This window comes from Bos javanicus, chromosome 5 (assembly GCF_032452875.1).
Source record: "Bos javanicus breed banteng chromosome 5, ARS-OSU_banteng_1.0, whole genome shotgun sequence".
NCBI classification, from domain to species: Eukaryota; Metazoa; Chordata; class Mammalia; order Artiodactyla; family Bovidae; genus Bos; species Bos javanicus.
The window spans coordinates 5309457-5334003 of NC_083872.1; the positions used below are offsets into that span (position 1 = coordinate 5309457).

Below are 24547 nucleotides of genomic sequence, written 5' to 3' on the forward strand. Positions count from 1 at the left end.
AACAGGTAGATGAGACTGAAAACAACAACAAGAACAACAACCTAGAAACCAACCATACATTTCTAACAACTTCATATATATGACATAAGTGGCAATACAAGTCAGAGAGATAACAAGTTGGTGGTAGGGAGAGATTTCATAAAGAAGATACAAGGGACACTAACAATAAATGGAGAGATTGGTAAACTGGTCTACAATAAATTTAGCAACTTTTGTTCATCAAAAAACATGATCAAGAGAATGAAAAGGTGACCAGAGGATAGGAAAAGACACGTCCAACAAATATAGCTGAAAAAGGACTTATAACTAGAGTATGTAAGTAAGTTCAACAAATCAATATGAAAAGATAACCCAATAGACTGGAAGGGACTATATAGACTATCCTATAAGAGGATACCCAGATGATGAACGTACCTATGCAAAAGTGCTCAACATCATTAGTCTTTAGTGAAATGTAAGTGAAAATCACCAATATATACCCATAAAATCACCAATATATACCTATGTTCAAACTACTGCACAATTGCACTCATCTCACAAGCTAGCAAAGTAATGCTCAAAATTCTCCAAGCCAGGCTTCAACGGTACATAAACCATGAACTTCCAGATGTTCAAGCTAGATTTAGAAAAGGCAGAAGAACCAGAGATCAAATTGCCAACATCCGCTGGATCATCAAAAAAGCAAGAGAGTTCCAGGAAACATCTATGTCTGCTTTATTGACCATGGCAAAGCCTTTGACTGTGTGGATCAGAACAGACTGTGGAAAATTCTTAGAGATGGGAAGAATCAATATAGTGAAAATGAGTATACTACCCAAAGCAATTTATAGATTCAATGCAATCCCTATCAAGCTACCAACGGTATATTTCACAGAGCTAGAAGAAATAATCTCACAATTTGTATGGAAATACAAAAAAAACTAAAATAGCCAAAGCAATCTTGAGAAAGAAGAATGGAACTGGGGAAATCAACCTGCCTGACTTCAGGCTCTACTACAAAGCCATAGTCATCAAGACAGTATGGTACTGGCACAAAGACAGAAATATAGATCAATGGAACAAAATAGAAAGCCCAGAGATAAATCCATGCACATATGGACACCTTATCTTTGACAAAGGAGGCAAGAATATACAATGGAGAAAAGACAATCTCTTTAACAAGTGGTGCTGGGAAAACTGGTCAGCCACTTGTAAAAGAATGAAACTAGAACACTTTCTAACACTATACACAAAAATAAACTCAAGACGGATTAAAGATCTCAATGTAAGACCAGAAACTATAAAACTCCTAGAGGAAAACATAAGCAAAACACTCTCTGACATAAATCACAGCAGGATCCTCTATGACTAACCTCCCAGAATACTGGAAATAAAAGCAAAAATAAACAAATGGGACCTAATTAAAATTAAAAGCTTCTGCATAACAAAGGAAACTATAAGCAAGGTGAAAAGACAGCCTTCAGAATGGGAGAAAATAATAGCAAATGAAGCAACTGACAAACAACTAATACCAAAAATATACAAGCAACTCCTGCAGCTCAATACAAGAAAAATAAACGACCCAATCAAAAAATGGGCCAAAGAACTAAATAGACATTTCTCCAAAGAATACATACAGATGGCTAACAAACACATGAAAAGATGCTCAACATCACTCATTATCAGAGAAATGCAAATCAAAACCAAAATGAGGTACCATTTCACGCCAGTCAGAAAGGCTGAGATCCAAAAGTCTATAAGCAATAAATGCTGGAGAGGGTGTGGAGAAAAGGGAACCCTCTTACACTGTTGGTAGGAATGCAAACTAGTATAGCCACTATGGCGAACAATCTGGAGATTCCTTAAAAAACTGGAAATAGAACTGCCTTATGACCCAGCAATCCCACTGCTGGGCATACACATCAAGGAAACCAGAATTGAAAGAGACACGTGTACCCCAGTGTTCATCGCAGCACTGTTTATAATAGCCAGGACATGGAAGCAACCTAGATGTCCATCAGCAGACGAATGGATAAAGAAAGCTGTGGTACATATACACAATGGAGTATTACTCAGCCATTAAAAAGAATACATTTGAATCAGTTCTAATGAGGTGGATGAAACTGGAGCCTATTATACAGAGTGAAGTAAGCCAGAAAGAAAAACACCAATACAGTATACTAATGCATATATATGGAATTTAGAAAGACGGTAACGATAACCCTGTATGCGAGAGAGCAAAAGAGACACAGATGCACAGAATAGTCTTTTGGACTCTGTGGGAGAGGGAGAGGGTGGGATGATTTGGGAGAATGGCATTGAAACATGTATAATATAAGAAACGAATTGCCAGTCCAGGTTCTATGCAGGATACAGGATGCTTGGGGCTGGTGCACTGGTATGACCCAGAGGGATGGTACAGGGAGGGAGGTGGGAGGGGGGCGTTCAGGATGGGGAACACGTGTATACCTGTGGTTGATTCATGTTGATGTATGGCAAAACCAATAAAAATTAATTAATTAAAAAAGAGATGGGAATATCAGACCACCTGACCTGTCTCCTGAGAAATCTGTATGCAGGTCAAGAAGCAACAGTTAGAACTGGACATGGAACAACAGACTGGTTCCAAATAGGAAAAGGAGTACGTCAAGGCTGTATATTGTCACCCTGCTTATTTAACTTATATGTAGAGTACATCATGAGAAATGCTGGGCTGGAAGAAGCACAAGCTGGAATCAAGATTGCTGGGAGAAATATCAATAACCTCAGATATGCAGATGACACAAACCTTATGGCAGAAAGTGAAGAACTAAAGATCCTCTTGATGAAAGTGAAAGAGGAGAGTGAAAAAGTTGGGTTAAAACTCAACATTCAGAAAACTAAGATCATGGCACCTGGTGCCATCTCTTTATAGCAAGTAGATGGGGAAACAATGGAAACAGTGACAGAATTTATTTTGGAGGACTCCAAAATCACTGCAGATGGTGACCGCAGCCATGAAATTAAAAGACACTTTTGCTCCTTGGAAGAAAAGCTATGACCCACCTAGACAGCATATTAAAAAGCAGAGACATTACTTTGCCAACAAAGGTCCATCTAGTCAAATCTATGGTTTTTCCAGTAGTCGTGTATAGATGTGAGACTTGGACTATAAAGAAAGCTGAGCACTTAAGAATGGATGCTTTTGAACTGTGGTGTTGGAGAAGACTCTTGAGAGTCCCTTGGACTGCAAGGAGATCCAACCAGTCCATCCTAAAGGAAATCAGTCCTGAATATTCACTAAGGACTAATGCTGAAGCTGAAACTCCGATACTCTGGCCACCTGATATGAAGAACTGACTGCTTAGAAAAGATCCTGATGCTGGTAAAGATCGAAGGCGGGAGGAGAAGGGGACAACGGAGGATGAGATGGTTGGATGGCATTACCAACCCAATGAGCATGGATTTGAGCAAGCTCCAGGAGTTGTGATGGAGAGGGAAGCCTAACATGCTGCAGTCCATGGGGTCACAAACAGTCAGACAGGACTGAGTGACTGAACTGACTGATACCCATAAGAGGAACTAAAATGAAAAATATAGATAGTTACCAGTATCTTATAAAGATACAGTGCCACTAGCACCTTCTTACTGCTACTGGTGGGAGTTTTAATTGTAGCAACCACTTTGGAAGACTATTTGACAGTATTCTTTAAAGCTGAACATATGCATAGTAGATGGGCCAGCAATTCCACTTCAAAGTGAGTACTGAGCAGAAATGAGTACATATGCTCATCAAAAGGCATGCACTAAAGTTTATGGCAGCACTATCCACAAACTGCCAAATGTCCACCAACAGCTGTGAGTAAACAAACTGTGGTATATTTATACAATAAAATACTGTACAGTAAGGAGGATAAGGGACAACTACAAATAACACAGATTAAACTTGCAAACGTAACGTTAAGCAAAAGAATTCAGACTCAGAGTCCAAGTTTTGTGAGTTCATGTAAATTCATAACCAGACAATAGCAATCTACAATGTTAGGATGGAGAGGCTAACCTGGGGCGGCAGAGGAGCTGGGAAGTAACTGAGGGGCAGCAATGGTTTCTGGGGTGCTGACCTGTTTCTTGGTCTAGGAATAAGGCATAAGTTTTGTTCAGTTTGTGAAAATTCCTATGCTGTACATTTAAAATGTGTAAACTTTGTGAATGAATGTTTTATTTCTATAAAAGTTTACTTTAAGAAAGACAAGTTTAGACATATGGTAGCTGAGTGATGGCCCCTGAAAGATACTCATATCCTAATCTTCAGGTCACATTAATTAATTTACACATGATAACAGGGACTTTGCAAATGTGATTAAGTTAAAGATCTGGAGATGAGAAGATTAACCAGGATTATACAGGTAGGTTCAGTGCAATCACAAGTGTTTTATAAAAGGAGAGCAGAAGGATATGTGATACCTACAGAAGAGGAACAGCAGAGTAATAACAATCCTCTGCTTTGAAGATGGTGGAGGGACCACAAGCCAAGGAACAAAGGCAGCCCCTAGACACTGAAAAAGGCAAAGAAGCGATTCTTCCCTAAAGCCTCTGGAAGGAATGCAGTCCTGTCAGCACCTTGATTGTAGATTTCTGAACTCCAGAAGTGGAAGAGAATAAATGTGTGTCGTTTCAAAAATACTATTTGTGGTAATCTGTTACAGCAGCAATAGGAAATTAACACATGATACCTTCAAATATTTAAAGGTATGGAAACTTCTAGAAAATAAGATAAGGCTTCTAGAAATAAGATAAGAATGAGACAAAAAGACCTAAGTTATAAGAAAGTGAAGTCGCTCAGTCGTGTCTGACTCTTTGCAACCCCGTGGACTGTAATCTACCAGGCTCCTCCATCCATGGGATTCTCCAGGCAAGAATACTGGAGTGGGTTGCCATTTCCTTCTCTAGGGGATCTTCCTGACCCAGGGATTGAACCCGGGTCTCCGGCCTTGCAGGCAGACGCTTTAACCTCTGAGTCACCAGGGAAGTTATAAGAAAGTACTGACAATTATACCAATCTGAAAATATTAAAAAACTGCTCTAAGAACTGATGGGTTCTCTACTCTATTAAATCTGAGGCTAAATGTCAATTATCGGTGAAGTTGGTGAGAACTTTCAGTGGACTGCACCAGCGAACTATAAAAATCCACACCAAACCAAGTACTTTGTACTTCATAAAGTACTTGGTACTTTGTACTTCATAAAGTACAAAGTAAAAGGCAAAAAGTAATATTTTTTAAAAAATACTAATTTTGAATACATTATGTCATAGAAATTCAGCCAGTATATATTGTGCATATACAGATGTCTCAGTTACTACATTGTGTCTTTTCACATGTATTGCTGCCTGAGTTTCTGGCTGTCACTCCTAAATTATAAATAGAAGATCTGGAGGGCAAAGTTTATCCCAGTATCTTAAAGTGACAGAACTGGGATCTGAACTCCAAAAATTCCACTTTCCTTTATACAGAAAAGATAAAAACACAAAGGAAAAAATTTCCATTAGATACAAAAGTACATTTGAAAAATATAACATACTACATCCTTATTTTATATAAAAGCCTTCTTACTTTGTTTCATGCAGTGTTCTTTTCCTAAATCGAATAGGTGCCAGCTTTGAATCTGGAAGGATATGAGAAATTTCTTGCTTCTCAGAGGTTAAATTTTGCTCTGGATCACTGATTACAGCCCTATACAGGAAAACACAACAGTCTGACAATTAAATATTATAATGAAATGCTCTAGTATTCACATATTTATAAGCAGTTGGAAAAACCCATATACAAATGCCAATTTATACTACTGGCAGAATGAATGATCTATCAGATATTAAATGAACAAATTTAATAATTAAAAACATCATACAAGTGAATATTCTTATCTATCTCTTTTTCCATAAGTATTATCTAAAAATAAATTGAAATTTCTGAGAGGATTTGGAGCTTCAGGTCTTCCTCTTACTATTCTTTAAACAAAAAGACACTGTGCCGACGACTTCTGAATAAAAGACAGGAAGTATGTAAGCAACCATATGGATTTCTGGGGTGGGGAGGAAGCATTCCAAGCGAAAGGGAAAATAAATGCAAAGTACCTGAGACATCAGTGACTCTGGTATGTTTTAGAAGGGAGGAAGCCAGATGGCAAAGCAGAGTAAATGAGAGAAGTAGGAAAAGGGGTCCAGGGTCTAATGGTGGGCAAAACATGCAGGGATTGGGGAGAATGTGCTACTGACCCCAGTTTTTTAGCACTCCTGATTCACACCCTTGGCATGCCCTCATTATAATGGTAGTATACTTTCTTTGGCTTTAAGTTTAGCCATTGGAAATGCTTTGGCAGCGGATGGCTCTGCTGATCTGACCTGAACTAATTCGTGCAAGTGTGGGTGGTTTGGGAATCTGTTCATCTAGGATAATTGTGGCTAAGTGGTCCAGCTGCATGTAGGGAAGGACTTTCCTTTTGAGAACAAGTGGGTTAACCAAGCTAACAAAGATGGCAGAAGCACAAAAAAGCAAATGGAAACATGAGGTTTTTTAAGGATTAAACTCAGAATTAAGCCCACTGCTTTTGGTCACATATAATGGGCCAAACTAAGTGAAAAGTAATAGCTACTCAGCCAAGTCTAGCCTGGACAGCTGACCTGAAGACACATGAGCATTAATTAATGACTACTGTTTTAAGCTACTAGGTTTTATAGTGATAGGTAACCAATACATGTGCATACTCGGTCACTTCAGTCATGTCTGACTCTGCAACCCCACGGACTGTAGCCCACAAGGCTCCTCTGTGCATAGGGGTCTCCTGGCAAGAATACTGGCATGGGTTGCCTTTTCCTCTTCCAGTGGATCTTCCCGACCCAGGGACTGAACCCTTGTGTCCTCTGTCTCCCGCACGGCAACAGATTCTTCACCCACTGAGCCACCTGGGAAGCAACCGATACATAGGTCTTACAGATTTTATTCTGATTGACATGGATGTTACTGGAAGGTTTGATGTGGCTTATGTTTTTAATGGACTCACTGGCTGCTAGGTTGAGAATAGACCAATTAGGGGCAAATGCAGGTACAATGAGTCCAATTAGAAAGTGTCTGAAATAATCCAGGAGACAGGAAATGACAGGGTGAACAGGGAGGGTGGCAGCAGAGGGGGATAAATTTATTTTGATGGTAGACCTGAGTTTGCCAATGAACTGCATATAGGATTTGAGTGAAAGAGAAGGATTAAAAGCATTAACAAGATTTTAAGCCTAAATAACTTGAAGAATTATTACAAATAGCTGAGAAAAGAAAAGATGCAAAAGGCAAAGGAGAAAAGGACATACCCATCTGAATGTAGAGTTCAAAGAATAGAAAGGAGAGATAAGAAAGCCTTCCTCAGCGATCAGTGCAAAGAAACAGAGGGAAACACTAGAATAGGAAAGACTAGAAATCTCTTCAAGAAAATTAGAGATACCAAGGCAACTTCTCATGCAAAGATGGGCACAATAAAGGACAGAAATGTATATGGACCTAACAGAAGCAGAAGACATTAAGAAGAGGTGGCAATAATACACAGAAGAACTATACAAAAAAGATCTTCATGACCCAGATAACTAGGATGGTGTGATCACTAACCTAGAGCCAGACATCCTGGAATGTGAAGGCAAGTGGACCAGAGGAAGCATCACTATGAACAAAGCTAGTGGAGGTGACGGAATTCCAGTTGAGCTCTTTCAAATCCTGAAAGATGGTGCTATGAAAGTGCTGCACTCAATATGCCAACAAATTTGGAAAACTCAGCAGTGGCCATAGGACTGGAGAAGGTCAGTTTTCACCAATCCCAAAGAAAGGCAATGCCAAAGAATGCTCAAACTACTGCACAGTTGCACTTATCTCACACACTAGTAAAGTCATGCTCAAAATTCTCCAAGCCAGGCTTCAGCAATACGTGAACCGTGAACTTCCAGAAATTCAAGGTGGTTTTAGAAAAGGCAGAGGATCCAGAGATCAAATTGCCAGCATTTGATAGATCATCGAAAAAGCAAGAGAATTCCAGAAAAAAATCTACTTCTGCTTTATTGACTATGCCAAAGCCTTTGACTGTGTGGATAACAATAAACTGCAGAAAATTCTTCAAGAGATGGGAAGACCAGACCACCTGACCTGTCTCCTGAGAAACCTGTATGCAGGTCAAGAAGCAACAGTTAGAACTGGACACGGAACAACAGACTAGTTCCAAATCGGGAAAGGAGTACGTCAAGGCTATATATTGTCACCGTGCTTATTTAACTTAGATGCATAGTACATTATGAGAAATGCTGGGCTGGATGAAGCACAAGCTGGAATCAAGATTGCCAGAAAAAATATCAACCACCTCAGATATGCAGATGACACCACCCTTATGGCAGAGAGCGAAGAAGAACTGAAGAGCCTCTTGATGATAGTGAAAGAGTAGTGTGAAAAAGTTGGCTTAAACTTCAACATTCAAAAAACTAAGATCATGGCATCCAGTCCCATCACTTCATGGCAAATAGATGGGGCAACAATGGAAACAGTGAAAGACTTTATTTTGGGGGGCTCGAAAATCACTGCAGATGGTGACCCAGCCATGAAATTAAAAGACACTTCTCCTTGGAAGAAAAGCTATGACAACCTAGACAGCATATTAAAAAGCAGAGACATTACTTTGCCAACAAACATCTGTGTAGTCAAAGCTATGGTTTTTCCAGTAGTCATGTATGGATGTGAGTTGGACTATAAAGAAAGCTGAGTGCCAAAGAATTGATGCTTTTGAACTGTGATGTTGGAGAAGACTCTTGAGAGTCCCCAGGACTGCAAGGAAATCAAATCAGTCAATTCTAAAGGAAATCAGTCCTGAATATTCACTGGAAGGACTGATGCTGAAGCTGAAACTCCAATACTTCAGCGCCTTGATGTGAAGAACTGACCGCTTAGAAAAGACTCTGATGCTGGTAAAGATCGAAGGCAGGAGGAGAAGGGGACGACAGAGGATCAGAATGTTGGGTGGCATCACTGACTCGATGGACATGAGTTTGAGTAAGCTCTGGGAGTTGATGATGGATAGGGAAGCCTGGCGTGCTGCAGTCCGTGGGGTTGCAAAGAGTTGGACATGAATGAGTGACTGAACTGACGGACTGAACTTGAAGAATATTGTTGCCATGGAAGAAAACTAAAGAGGATTTCATAATAACGGAATGAAAAAGAACAACTTGCAGAAACCAAAGTAACATTTTCCAACGTTACTTTGGGATTTGGATTAGGGCTGCATCAGCATATAGATGTTTACTGAAGACCCAATACTGGATGAAATCACCTAGAAAGTAAAAGGAGAAGTCCAAGAAGTAGAAGTCCTTGTGTATTCCTGTGTATAAAGATAGGAGAGGTGAAGACGAACTAAGACAGGAGGCTGAGGGTTGGAAAGTAGGAGGGTAAACCAGCCATGTGTGGTATGCCAGAGGCCAAGGGAGGGAAAAAAAAGTGCTTTACAGGGAAGAAAGTACTCAACCCTGTATATGGCACTGATGGGTTGAGTAACTGAGAAATAGGTAATTGCCATTAACCCAGCAATATGGACGCCACTAGAAGGAAATGCAATGTACTCCAGTGTTCTTGCCTGGAGAATCCCCGGGACGGGGGAGCCTAGTGGGTTGCCATCTATGGGGTCACACAGAGTCGGACACAACTGAAGCGAGTCAGCAGCAGCAGCAGCAGTTATCTTATGAAGAGACACTGCGGTGGCATTTTGGGAGTAAAAATGTAAAGTCAGTTCATGAGGTAATAAAAGGGCAAATACTGAAGACTGTAACAAAACTGTGTCAAAAAATTAACTAAGAAACAGGTATATAGACTATCATTCTTTCTCTCTGCCAACCAACTAAGTAGTTAACTTTTTCAAAGCTAAATTTGAGTCTTACCTCTGCTGTGAAGACTTCCTAGACTATCCCAGCCTCTTCTGAAATCCTGCATTACTTACATATTCATGCAATTTAGCACAGCAGGTATTGAAACTTTATCTAGTTTTCTAAGGGTTGTGAAACTTTACGTTAGGCTTTAGAACTCTTGACAATCCCACAGTTCCCAAAGTGCACTGAGTCACACTCGGGTGTCACAGGGAAGTCAAAGGAACACCGCTGGACATGTTTAGTTTTTGAGGGAAATAGCAATGCTTCATAATTGTGGCATACCACAAAAACTACTAGCTCCAAGTAATTCACAGCTTCAGCAAAACACCACATTACACGCCGTCAATGAATGATATTACATCTTTGCAAAACTGGCTTTTCTACAGTTGCTGTGATAAAAAGCAGGGGCCAGGTGGGCTAGAAAGTGAGAGTGGCAGCATTCCATCCAATCCTAAGATTTGAGAGATTATTTGTCATCCAAGAAGTGCATAGTGAGTAGCTGCATATTTATGAAGGAAATAAAAACATTTTTTCAATTTGTATTATTTTTTCAGATGACCATTAAGTTATTAGGAAGAAAATATTTACTAAGCTATTTAGACAAAAAATACTTAGTAAATAGAACTGTGAAGTATTTCTGTTGGGCAAGGAGTCTGGTGGGAAAAAAAAGTGCAGTAAACAGAGAAAGTATGGAAACCTCTGAGTTGACCATTCCAATGCAGATGTCATGTATAAAAAGGAAATGTAGGGGAGGGAGGAGGGAGACCTGTGGCGGATTCATTTTGATATTTGGCAAAACCAATACAATATTGTAAAGTTTAAAAATAAAATAAAATTTAAAAAATAAAGATAAAAAATAAAATAAAATAAAAAGGAAATGTAGTGAATGCTTTCTGAATGGATCTCTATTAACGCTTGCCTGGATAAGTGGTCTATCATTACTTGCTCTGCAACCATCTGTTTCTTCTTCTCTGCAGCCACAACATCCTGAGAAGAGAAAATGAAGAAAACGCCATTGTCCATAAAGCAGAACAATACTATAGTTAACACAAGAGTCCTAAAACATAAATTAAACATTTCCAATTTCTTTCTTAGAGATTACCATATCATCTTTTCCCAATGGCTTCCCCAGTGGCTCAGCCGGGAAAAAATCTGCCTGCAACACAGGAGACACAGGAGATGCGGCTTTGATCCCTGGGTCAGAAGATCCCATGGAGAAGGAAATGGCAACCTGCTCCAGTATTCTTGCCTGAGAAATCCCGTGACAGAGGAGCCTTGCAGGCTACTGTCTATGGGGCTGCAAAGAGTTGGACATGACTGAGAGACTAAGCACATTCATATCATCATTAATAAATTTGAATTCCAATTATTTAATCTAAAAATACATTTATTTGCTAAAATGTAATGCCATTAAAGTTTGGTGGAAATCATCGGTGATTTCCATATCAGTCAGACAATGGATGTAAAACCCAAAAGCAAGCGAGAGAGGTGACATTGATGAGTATAGAGTCCATGGAGAACATGCACCCTGGGTGCTGACATTTACCGTGACTTATACTTTGGAGGAAAAGTCAGAACCACCCTCAGGCACGTTGACTTAGAGAGCTGTGTAAACAGAAGGCAGATTAGAAGCAGAAATCACACAAATGCAACTGAAAAATGAGAAAGTGGAAGAGATGGACATAAAAACCACAGGTTCACTGCTTCTGTTGTTCATTTAGTTAAAAACTAAGTTGAAAAGTTTCCACCCACATTTAAAAAGTAAATTGGTACTAATTTCACATGCATTCAAAATTTACTCATGTAAAATATCTCCTTTAAAGGATTGATACAGGGGTGCTACCACAATAGAGTAAAATGTGCTTAATGGTGAATTAAGATATGATGCCACTTAGAAAGTAATTGAATGGGAAAAGAAATCCACAAACACCTATATGGCTCTGGATTATCCTAAGAGCAGTAGCCAAAGGCCTTATGTATTTAGTAATATCCAATCAAGTACAACTTTAGTGAAAAATGAAAGTTGCTCGGTCACATCTGACTCTTTGCGACACTGTGAACTGTAAACTGCCAGTCTCTTCCATCCATGCAATTCTCCAAGCAAGAATACTGGAGTGGGTTGCCATTACTTTTTTAGGGGATCTTCTCAACCCAGGGATCAAACCAGGGACTCCTGCATTGCAGGCAGATTCTGTACTGTCTGAGCCACCAGGGAAGCCCCAAAAGAGTATACTTTAGAAATATACCAAAATAAGCCTTATCTGGGACACAACTTTGCAAGGAACATTTTTTAATTTTTCTATAACCCTGGTAATACTCCTTTTTCTATTAAGCATAAACATCTATATAATAAGCATAAACATCTATATAATAATGCATATAAAATAATGTACATGTGATTTTTAATAAACAAACAAATTACCAACTTGGGACATCTGCAGAAAATCAGTCCACCTGGCCCAGAGATTGATTACATCTTGCTGTCAGTTCAGAATGGATTGATTCAGAATGATTGCTATCCAAATAAAATCTATTTTGAATATCCACTCAATGATAACGTATCTAGCTAAATCCACATTGCTTTATTATTATTTAGGCTATCTAAAGCAGAATTTTCTCAATTTTAAGCCAACACACATTGATAGCCCATCAATCAATTACAGGTGTACCTGAGGTATTAATCACCTGGGGGTGTCTAGGGAGCCAATGGCCTCCAACTCCAAGCAGCTTGGTCTGCATACTCCAGGACACTATAGAAATGCTATAATTATCTATTTGTACAATAACTAGTCTAAGTAATACTCATTAAGAAATCTCATTCATTTTGTAAAAAGTATAAAGTTAACATTGAGACTAGGGCTTTGTTTCCCTTTTCCTAAAGAAAAATTACATTATCCCTGCCCTTCAGTTTTATTAGCTTATGATTTTCAAAACAAAAAGATTATCCAGCTACTTCTTTGTGGGGAAAGGGGTGATACCGGATTAGCCCACTGTCATCGTGGTCAGTTAACATTCTGAACAGTGTAAACCAAATTTTTACAAACTTCCAAAGATGGAAGATGACTTTTCCACAGTAAACATACCAAACGTCAATCCATGGTAGAAGTGAGGGCTGAACCTGGCGTATTAATGACTATTCACCTCAGTCCAACTTCAACTGTTGGAATCATTTCTTCAAATTTAAGGCTGCAAAACTTCGGAGGGCAAATTATCTTAAACGGTTTATCAAATCAGTAAAAGTACCAATAACTTACAGCATCAGATTTTCCTGTACTCCGTTGGAGAATGTGAGGGTTGGCTGCATAACCCAGCTGTAGCAGGGCTTTCCTGTCCAGAGTTGTCAGATCATCTGTGATGGCTTCTGCACCTTGTACACACTGGATGTGAAGCAATGAGTGAGCCCTCATATGCATGCTTAGAACATTTGCTTTTAACAATATAAAGAATAAAACAATGACTGGATACATCAGATTAAGAGTATAGGCTCTGATAATCAGACCGCCTATCGAATCCAGCTCTCCCACTTTGTAGCTAGATGACATCTCTGTGCCTCAGTTTACTCATAAGTAAAATGGCAATTAATTGGTAACTGTTTTGTACTCCGAAAAATGATTAAATGAGGTGATATATGGGCAACACATTTCAGAAGTACCTGACATATAGTAAGCATTACAAAAAAAATAGCAACTATTATAACTATAATTGTCCATTTGAGTCTTTGTAAAGTTTATAAATATGGGCATGTCATTCATTTATAAAGCTAAGTTCACAAGTAAAATGATACTAATATATGGATGTATCCTTTGAGATTGTTAAAATCAAACACAAACAGAAACCAGCCTTAAAAATTCCCTGAGCAGACAATACCAGTTTAGTCATACAAGCAAAGCTTAATTTAGCTTATTTTACGAGACAAGTGAGACTAACTTGACCAGGGTTACTTCCTGCTTATGTCTCTAGAAATCATAAGTGAAACTTACACTGTTCCCCCAAACTGATATGAAGTAACCACTAACCCATCCCTTATCATTTAAGAAAATTCTGGTATTAAAACCAATCACTGTGAGGCATCAACAGGCACTGCTGCCACACTATGTAAGCTGCTTTATAACAATAGCTCCCTGGGTCTCTTTCCATGTGTAATTTGAGTACTTCCAGTTCAAGAACTGACCGTTTGGTGTGTACACAAAACTTTTACTAATTACTGCTTTGGTGATTCATCGGTTTTATGTCTGCTATTTCTGAACTTTTAACAACATTCTAAAGAGGTAAATGCTAAATTTTTCTCTGAATACTAGATGTGTTTATATGAGCTTAAGAAAATATAATGCTCCAATAGGATGACAACTTATCAAAAATGTAATAGATTACAAGTGTATCTCCCCAGGGCTTGTTCTTACTTCAGATTTTCCTTGAAAGGTCACATTTCATCTTCATAGTCTTCGCTGTCTCCATGACCTTCGATTGCTACATGAAACTTTATTATACATTTGTTTATGATCTGTTGCCTGCCTCTCCTGTTGTAAGTTCCATGAGGGCAGCAACCTTGTCTGTCTTTTTCATTGCAGGATCCCTGGTGCCAGAGCAGGACCACATGAGGTTGGCACTGTATCCAATGAGTGAATAATGAATCGTAAGTGTGTACTATTGGGAAATAAATTTATGAGGATACTTTATAATTTTATTTATTTACCCACTAATATCTGTTTTTCCTAAGTAGTGATTTGACACTCACCAAAAAGATGTTTAACATATAAGGTAAATTTAAGAAAGATTAAATTAACAGACATGTTTCAGTATAAGCCAGGTTCTGCATTAAGTACAGGTTGGAGGAAACTTTCAAAAGCATCTTACTTTGTTTCAACTTGTTTTCAGTCTTTTACCCAAGGGAAACTGTGGCATTTCCACTTGGCATCTCAGATTTAACCTCCCCAAATCAGACTTCACTGTGATATCCCCCACTCCAGTTAATGAAAAATGCACCCTTTGAATTGCTCAACTCAAAAAGCCTTAGCGTCATCTTTCATCTTTCCTTTCTCTCAAGCCTAAAACCAATCCATCACCAAATATTCTGAGCCTTACCTTCAGAAACTGTCTAGAATCGAAGTTCTCGTTGTGACCAGTTCTTATCCAAATCTGCTGCAACCACCTGGGTCCAAGCAGGCATCCTTATCTCTTGCCTGGATTATTGGGATAGCCTCCACAGTAAAACCCATTCTCAACAAAACGGAATAGAAAGTAAAGTCCTGAAGTGGTCTACAAGACCTCTCTGATCTGCCTCCCAGCCTCCGCTTCCCTTTAACTCACTGAAAAAAATCTCCTCCCACCTCTCCCTTGCTCTTCTCCCTCATCACACTGCTCTTAATATTTCTTAAATACTCCATGCCCACTCCTACTTCATGACACTAAGAGTTTCTTCTAACTGGCTTACCTCTTACCCCTTTTGAATGTGCCCTAAAATGCTACCTTATGGAAAAGATCTTCTCTGATGATCCTGTACAAACTACAACCCCAACCTTGGCTTTCCAAGTTTCCTTTACTCATAGTTTTTATCATCATCTACCATATTAGAGGACTTCCTGGTGGCTCAGAAGATAAAGAATCTGCCTGCAATGCAGGAGATCCGGGTTACATCTCTGGGTCAGGAAGATCCTCTGCAGAAGGGAATGGCTACCCAACTGATTCATTCATTTATTCTTTTTTTTTTTCTGCAAGAGCAGGGATACTTGTCTGTTTTAGTCACTGACTTATTATCAGTGCCTGGAAAGGTACCTTGCATATCATGAAACATTAGAGAACTATTTTTGAAAGAATGAACAATGAATGAATTAGTAGGTGTTTTGTCTTTTTATAGAGTTGGTGAAAAAAGGTATACGTGCAACGATCACATGCTAGTAATGTTCAAAATTCTCCAAGCCAGGCTTCAGCAATACGTGAACCGTGAACTTCCAGAGATTCAAGCTGGTTTTATTTATTTATTTATTTTTTCAAGCTGGTTTTAGAAAAGGCAGAGGAACCAGAGATCAAATTGCAAAAATCCACTGGATCATCAAAAAAGCAATAGAGTTCCAGAGAAACATCTATTTCTGCTTTATTGACTATGCCAAAGCCTTTGACTGTGTGGATCACAATAAGCTGTGGAAAATTCTTCAAGAGATGGGAATACCAGACCACTTGACCTGCCTCTTGAGAAACCTGTATGCAGGTCAGGAAGAAACAGTTAGAACTGAACATGGAACAACAGACTGGTTCCAAATAGGAAAAGGAGTACATCAAGGCTGTATATTGTCACCCTGCTTATTTAACTTAGATGCAGAGTTTATCTTGAGAAATGCTGGGCTGGAAGAAGCACAAGCTGGAATCAAGATTGCCGGGAGAAATATCAATACCTCAGATATGCAGATGACACCACCCTTATGACAGAAAGTGAAAAGGAACTGAAGAGCATCTTGATGAAGGTGAAAGAGGAGAGTGAAAAAGTTGGCTTAAAACTCAACATTCATAAAACGAAGATCATGGCATCTGGTCCCATCACTTCATGGCAAATAGATGGGGAAACAGTGGAAACAGTGGCTGACTTTATTTTTCTGGGCTCCAAAATCACTGTAGATGGTGATTGCAGCCAGGAAATTAAAAGACACTTACTCCTTGGAAGAAAAGTTATGATCAACTTAGACAGCATATTAAAAAGCAGAGACATTACTTTGTCAACAAAGGTCCATCTCGTCAAGGCTACGGTTTTTCCAGTAGTCATGTATGGATGTGACAGTTGGTCTATAAAGAAAGCTGAGCGCAGAAGAATTTATGCTTTTGAACTGTGGTGTTGGAGAAGACTCTTGAGAGTCCCTTGGACTGCAAGGACATTCAACTAGTCCATCCTAAAGGAGATCAGTCCAGGGTGTTCATTGGAAGGACTGATGTTGAAGCTGAAACTCCGATCCTTTTGCCGCCTGATGTGAAGAGCTGACTCATTTGAGAAGACCCTGATGCTGGGAAAGATTGAGGGCAGGAGGAGAAGGGGACAACAGAGGATGAGATGGCTGGATGGCATCACCGACTCAATGGACATGGGTTTGGGTGGACTCTGGGAGTTGGTGATGGACAGAGATGCCTGGCATGCTGTGGTTCATGAGGTCACAAAGAGTCGGACATGACTGAGAGACTGAACTGAACTGAACAGAACTGAACATAAGTAGAATTAATTAATATTAATTTTGGAATTAATATTATTTCCTGTAAAATTGAAGTTTGATTTTCAGTGTTTTATTTAAAGGTATTTCATTACTTTAAAAATATATATATGTACCCACACAAATATATATAAATTTACATTTTAGGTGGTAAAACAATTTGATAGTGAGATTCATCACCTTTTATACTAAATGGAAGGAAAACTCAACACAGGAATTTTGCCTTTAGAATCAAGCAGAGTGGAACTATTTTACTGTTTGATATTATCAGTTGATTGATGTATCAGCCTATTTAATTAGTAGCTATAGCCTTTAATTATTGTCTTGGATTCTAAATTCATCTAACTTTTGCTTTTTTTTTTATCAGCAAAGAGAATCAATCTGCATGTGACTTCCTGCTTTAAAGAGGGGCTATGTTTCAGATATCAGGGACCTCTTTTATTTCTAGAGATTTACTATCCCAGTGGTAATTCATGTAATTATAATAGGATTTATTAACAACAAATTTATACAGCAGTTTTGGTTCCAATAAGAGTATACTTTTAAATGACATCAGATAAGTTGCTCAAACTCCATAAGTACAAGATTATTATATATAGAATATATAGAAACCAGGGATTTTTTGTAAGACTACCAAAGACATAGTAAACTTCTAATATGTAAGTTAAAAGAATCAAAAAAGTAAAACAAGATCTTCTCCAAAAGAACATATGCAAATGCTGGCTTTTATTTATAAAACCCTTATTCATATGGGAAGATTTACAAACAATATTTATCTTCTCTTAAACCAAAAGTAAACAAAGCATCCTCGTTTGAACTTGTGTTCAAGGGTATCAAGGTTTTTCTTTAAAACTATTTGAATTGTTTTGCCATGAAAAGGAAAGCATGCACTTACAGAAACTTTCATTCTGTTTTCCCAACATTATTACAGTGATCTAAATATCACATGGTAGATCCTACAGATACTACACACCCAGATGCTAAACAGTTATGAAATTGTCCTACCTGCTATTACAGACACTAGAATACTATATTTATGTACATCTGTTTGAATCTGGAAAATTAGCTTTAAAATAAAAAAGACCAAATAGTCCCATAACTTTTGTTTCTCTTTTAGTTAAATACCATGGGTTTTAGTGAGTTCCAGATAGTCCCTACACGGATTAGGAAAAAAAAAGCTGATATGGCACATCTACTTACAACTTATTTAGGTATAAACTGACGATTCATAAATATAGGAGCAAAGTAAATATATAAATTTAATGGCTTTTACAAGCATACCAGAAAGGTCAAAGTTGAATTTTAGAAACGTTTTACAACTTATTCTTTTTACTCAACAGTAAATGCTAAGTAATACAACTATCAACCTTCCCTGAAAATACATTATTCTTATTAAAAGTTAACTGAATGAAGAATTGTATCTAAGTGTTCTTTATTTATGACCAGTAGTATCATAAATTATGTTTTCAAGCCTTTCTAAAATTCACGGTTCACCTTTTTGATATGCTTGTGAAACACCATTAAATTTATTATGTTTACTTTGCTCTTATATTCATGAATGGTGAGTTTATATTTAATTAAGATTAAATTAAAATATAACAGCTTTAGCGATTCATGATATTAAAAATACCTCCCTAACTCAACTAGAAAACAATCATGGAGTGATGACAGTTTTAAAATAAAACAAGGTCACTTGAAAGTCTGAAACCACTTTTCAACTTTAAAGTTTAGTCTTTAAAGTGAGACAAATAGAGTTCAAGACAGCTACATCAGAAACAGATATGTAATACTGCCTTATTTCCAACCCAAGGCAAGTGAAAAACTACAGAGAAAAGACGATTAGGTCATATGACTAAATTTTTCACATCTGAAAATGGTGATAATAACCCACCAAAGTTGTTGTGAAGAATAAACTAGTTAATTTAAGTAAAGTCCTTAAAGAGTGTCCCTGGCACACAGAAATAAGTGTTACCTATTATACTTTATTCAGAGAAGGCAATGGCACCCCACTCCAGTACTCTTGCCTCGAAAATCCCATGGATGGAGGAGCCTGGTAGGCTGCAGTCCATGGGGTCACGAATAGTAGGATACAACTGAGCGACTTCACTTTCACTTTTCACTTTCATGCATTGGAGAAGGAAATGGCAACCCACTCCAGTGTTCTTGCCTGGAGAATCCCAGGGACGGGGGCACCTGGTGGGCTGCCATCTATGGGGTTGCACAGAGTTGGACATGACTGAAGTGACTTAGCAGCAGTAGCATTATACTTTATTATGATTAACAGCAAGATAAATCAGGCAAAAAGATGTTTCTATAATAAAAACACTGTTTCCTTTAAATTCCATTACAATTTTGTAAAGCCTCGCACATTACCTTGTCATCTGTCTTGTTCCTTGGAGTCTGTTGATGTGTGATACTTGACTTTGCCTTTTCGGCATTTCTCTGACTGAATTGTTTATATCCCCCTGTCATTTCAGTTTTGTATTGCTGATGTTGTAGTTTATATTTGTCTGTTGGTGCTGGCAAATTTTCAGGTATTCTGTCCTGCTCCAAGAAGTAAAAAGAAAAAGAATGCTATTGTAATAAAAAATTCAAAATTACCATTAATTTTCCTTATTAACATTAAACAAATTTACCATTTACCTTAGCAGTTATGCTTAAGAAACAGATCACTATGATCTATTTTCTAAGGAGAGGTAATATTTAAAATATTTAGCTGGTGCAGCATGCCTGAGTGGGCACTGGCCTCAAATACCCTAAGCCTGTATCTTGTTTCACAGCTGGAGATCAGTCCTAGTTCTAAAACAGAGAGAAGAAAGAAAGACTTTTCTCTCTACTTAGGAGTTTTAGATAGATTATTTTACTCCTGCCTCAGAAAACCTCCATTGCAAAACATTTTTTCCAGAATAGTCATTGGAATTGGAGGTCATTCATATTGAGAAGCTCTGGTTGCCATTTCTAGAATATTGAAATATTCTGTCTTATGGTGTTATCTGGCTTCCTTCCACATGTCCATGGAATGAAAGGTAGCACAGCCAAGAGATAAGAGAAACCTACAAAGAATAGTAAGAAAATATATACTGTCCCAGAGAGGGACAGTAACTCTAACAGGAGGATAAAGCCAGTACAACATTTTCTATTTGAAACATTTTGTATCCAAGTCTATACCCCAGGAGAAGAATGAGAAGCAGCTTTGGGTGGAAACTGTAAAATGATGCCGATTAAGGTACTTTCATGTAATTTAACCAAGACAAGATGGCAGAGATCACGAATGGAAAAAGATTAACAAAGACAGAAAAGTGAGCCCACCTGGTCAAAGACTGCTAGTCAGAACTTGTGCTCTGACATGAAATAGAACCCTTAATATTGTTTCAAGTATAAATATGTCCCAAGGAGACAGCTTGGAATAAATAGTTATTATTTACTTCATAGTATCCTCATAGCCTAAAGTATGTCAAGAGACATACAAGTTTCAAGAGACCAGTTTTACATTGTTAAACTAGCAACATCTGATCTAATTTTCTGCCATTAGTATAAACCTGTAGCTTACCAGTTTTGTAAGGCATTTTAAAAATGCCATTCTTATGTGAGGCAAAAATGTAAAACAAAGTAAAATTCATCAACAGTATTGTCTGAGATACTAATATACACTATGCATGCGTGTTAGTCATTCAGTTGTGTCCGACTCTTTGGACCCCGTGGACTGTAGACTGCCAGGCTCCTCTGTCCATGGAATCCTCCAGGCAAGAACACTGGAGTGGGTAGCCATTCCCTTCTCCAGGGGATCTTCCTCACCCAGGGATCGAACACAGGTCTCCTGTATTGCAGGCAGATTCTGTACCGTCTGGGCCACCAGGGAAATCCTAATAGACACTAACTATATTTAAACTAAACAAAACAGAGATTGAATGTAATGAAATTTACGGATTAAATAGAGTGACAAGTGCATGCTGTACTTCTGAAAGTTGGTAATAGGAAGTAAATACTAACCAGGTCATATAGATGATGCTGAGTATACAGTTTGTGACATGGTATTACCCAACCAAAACCAAAAGATGAATTTGTGGGGTTAAAATGAATATGTTCTGTACTAAGTGGCATATATGGTAAATCATCCTAAAAACTAAAATTAAATGACCCTAGTGAAATGCTACCTATAGCACTGTGTTCAAATGTTTATAATATGAAATACCAAGTAAAAATTACCTCCTCATCAGAGTCAACAAGGCTTCCCAGATCAAGTTGTGGGACCCTGAAAGAAATAGTTATGTATCCCATAATTTTTTTAACTGAGTCTTTAATAGTTGCAAGTCATATATGCTATATCTTACTATATAAACAGGTAAACTGAAGCCAATGGTGTGCTGGCTCTTACCAGCTGTGAGAGGCTTTTGTTAAATATTCAGCAATATTTTGCACAGGTTGTTAACACAGAATTATCAAGACTAAAATTATGTAAACTTATAATTACATCAATTATATGAAAAACAAAGGTAATAAATATTCAAAACTCCTCACTTCCTAATAGCTTTACTATACTTCACTATTTCTTGCTTTATAGAGGTTATTTATAGCTATCATATCTGAATGGCAATACAGGGCTGGCATATCTTTCCAACTCTGTGTTCAGTGATAGACTGAAATCAGCCACAGTGGGATTATTTACACAAATATGGGCAGATGTTATGAATCAGGCCTTGATATATTATTTTGTTGATTTCCAAGGCTGATAAACGTGGTGGAGAAAATGTTACTAGTGCATATTAAACTTAAAGTATTCCCTGTAACTGTCACATGGCGAATAACAAAAAACTGAGAACATATTATTCTAGTATTCAAAACTATTACTTGATTCAGCAAAGAAATCACTCATGTCACACTACAATTAATGAAAGTATCAACCAATATTCCCCCTGATGGATATTTTCACAGAAAATGTATAATCAACTTAAAATATGCTTAACTTTATTTATAATTAGCAAGTAAAATATATGATAACCTTATAATACATGTCTAGAAAACCAGTTGTTAGGCATTTTCCAGCGAACAACTGACTGTCATCACATACTCAATACTGTATCTAGCATGTACACCTAGCTCTGTTCTTTGTCTGGATGAGCAAACAGGTATCTGTTTTGTGGAACACGTGAAATTGCTGATATTTGCCCATTGTTAATCTATTAAAATGTCATTTTTATATAGTTCAGGTTAATATATTACTTTTTAATTTCTATTTTCCAAGAAGCCCTGTAGTCTAATATATTGGATTGACCAAAAAGTTCATTTGGACTTTTCCATAAGATGTTATAGAAAAACTCAGATGAACATTTTGGCCAACCCTATATTTGAAAGAATATAAAAATCATATCCTTCCAAATTTTAAAAAGCAAAAATTTTAAATATATAACAATTAATGTATTCCAGTCCAAAATTAAATCACTTTAATAAGACTGATAAAATCATCATATTCCTCAAGATAAGATTAAAGAACAGATAACCTCCCATTAAATCCATTTTGACCATCCCAATAAAAGTGCAATATTTTATATACATTTTTTAATAAGTGCTCTTAGCTGAATTTTCTAAATAAAACAATATTTTAACTTTTTCAGGAAAATATAAAAATAATACTAAAGAAAATTAAACAACAAGAGAAGTATTAGCCTTAGTCCTACCATCCTATCACAGGAAATACTTCAGTTTGGACAGAATAATTTTCAGGGCATCAACATTTTTATAAACTTTTCTGTAGTTCATAGTCATAGCTATATATGTAATTTTTCTTTCTTTTTTTGCTTGTCAATGTATATTTACATCTTTACCCAAAAAACAGTTCAAATGTGAAGAAGTGTAACTTACACAGGTAGGCAAGGATCCTCCATAGCACATGATTTGAGGTCCATCTTTGCTTTAATTAAAAAAATTAGAATCAGTATGCATGTGTCATTTATTTATACTTTAAAAGATAACCAATGTGCCAATGCAACAAGACCAATTATAATTTTTCTCAGTAAGCTTACATAAGAAATATTTAGGACGCCCCATCCCTACTGTGCTTGATATGCAGAGATAGGACCATAACCGGCATAGGACTCTGCTCGGGAAGACATTCACTCAGACAGTGTGGAAAATACATACTGAGACAGAGCAGCTGCACAGAGCGTGTGCACCCAACCTAGTCTAGGGAATTGAGGTAGCTTTTTTCAAAATAAAAAAGGAAACTTTAAATGGAGCTCTGAAGGATAGATAGATAGGAGTTAGTTAGCCAGACCAAGACAGAAGGGAGAAAACTGCTCCAGCCAGGAGGAACAACTTGTACTGCACATGCCCACAGGCAAGAGCTGACTGAAAAGACTGAAATCCAGAGTGTGAGGAGGCAGTGGACAGAGCTGTTAAATTATAATGCAAATTAAGGAGCCTGGACTTTATCCCAAAGGAAATGGGAAGACAGTATAGGATTTAAGTAAAAAATGACAAATATATACAGGTGTATGTTTGTAAATATTTGATTTTATTGCTAAAAAATGGGTTCAAAGGGAGGGGATATATGGATATCTATGGCTGATTCATGTTGAGGTTTGACAGAAAACAACAAAATTCTGTAAAGTAATTATCCTTCAATTAAAAATAAATAAATTTTAAAAAAACTAATATGTCTCAATATATTGACAATAAAATTTCATCTTTATGTACCTGTGGGGGGAAAAAATAAGCAAAGACCAGAATATTAGAGTGAGCTTAGCCACCATGGAATAAGAACTATGTAGGAATCTTAGGGAAAGCTAAAGTTAATAAAAGCAGGAAATAATTTATTTATAAGCACTTACAGCTTACTTGTGAAATATTATCTAATAGATCATTTTTATATTGATAGCAAGTACAGAAATTATATTCAAGACTGGGCTTCATCACTCAGACTATGAGAAAAACTCAGAGAAAAATTCAGCTCAGTATCAACTTTAATATGGCATTGTATTAAGTACTGTCCCAATAAATAGTTAAAATGTAGGAATGTAAAGTCACAAGATGATCATCTAAATGGATGTATATATATATATATATATATATATATATATATATTTAATATATAATAATAAAATAAAAACAAATGAATATAATATATTGATTCTATTTAATAATAAATTTAAAATATAATTTCATATATATGAAAGACTGAAAAGTGAGTGTTTGTTGATCAGTTGACTCTGCCCCTTTGTGACACCATGGACTGTAGCCTGCCAGACTCCTCTGTCCATGGGGTTCTCTGTGGACAGAGGATCTAAATAGAATATAGCTGTAGTTTTCATTGTCATCATTATCATTATTATTCCCAAGAAAATGTTTTAACAGACATATTAAAATCTATCTAATAATGAGGCCATCAGTTCAGTTCAGTTCAGTTCAGTCACTCAGTCTTGTCTGACTCTTTGCGACCTCATGAATCACAGCACGCCAAGCC

The 24547-nt window shown here is 37.3% G+C and overlaps 1 protein-coding gene across 4 annotated transcripts in view; it reads right to left on the bottom strand.

Annotated features, from left to right (window-relative positions):
- CAPS2 (calcyphosine 2) overlaps positions 1–24547 on the bottom strand; it is a 49492-nt gene that overhangs the window by 16478 nt on the left and 8467 nt on the right. The window contains exons 2-7 of one of the 4 annotated variants that reach the window (XM_061415541.1): positions 22948–22996; positions 21295–21340; positions 19462–19632; positions 13153–13275; positions 10818–10885; positions 5571–5690 (exon numbers count right to left, since the gene is read on the bottom strand). In XM_061415541.1, coding sequence (XP_061271525.1) covers positions 5571–5690; positions 10818–10885; positions 13153–13275; positions 19462–19632; positions 21295–21340; positions 22948–22991 — 572 coding nt within the window. In that variant the 5' untranslated portion in view covers positions 22992–22996. Of the gene's footprint in view, positions 1–5570; positions 5691–10817; positions 10886–11000; positions 11291–13152; positions 13276–14298; positions 17703–19461; positions 19633–21294; positions 21341–22947; positions 22997–24547 lie in introns of those variants that run through there. The other 3 variants (XM_061415542.1, XM_061415544.1, XM_061415543.1) reach the window with 3 other exon arrangements.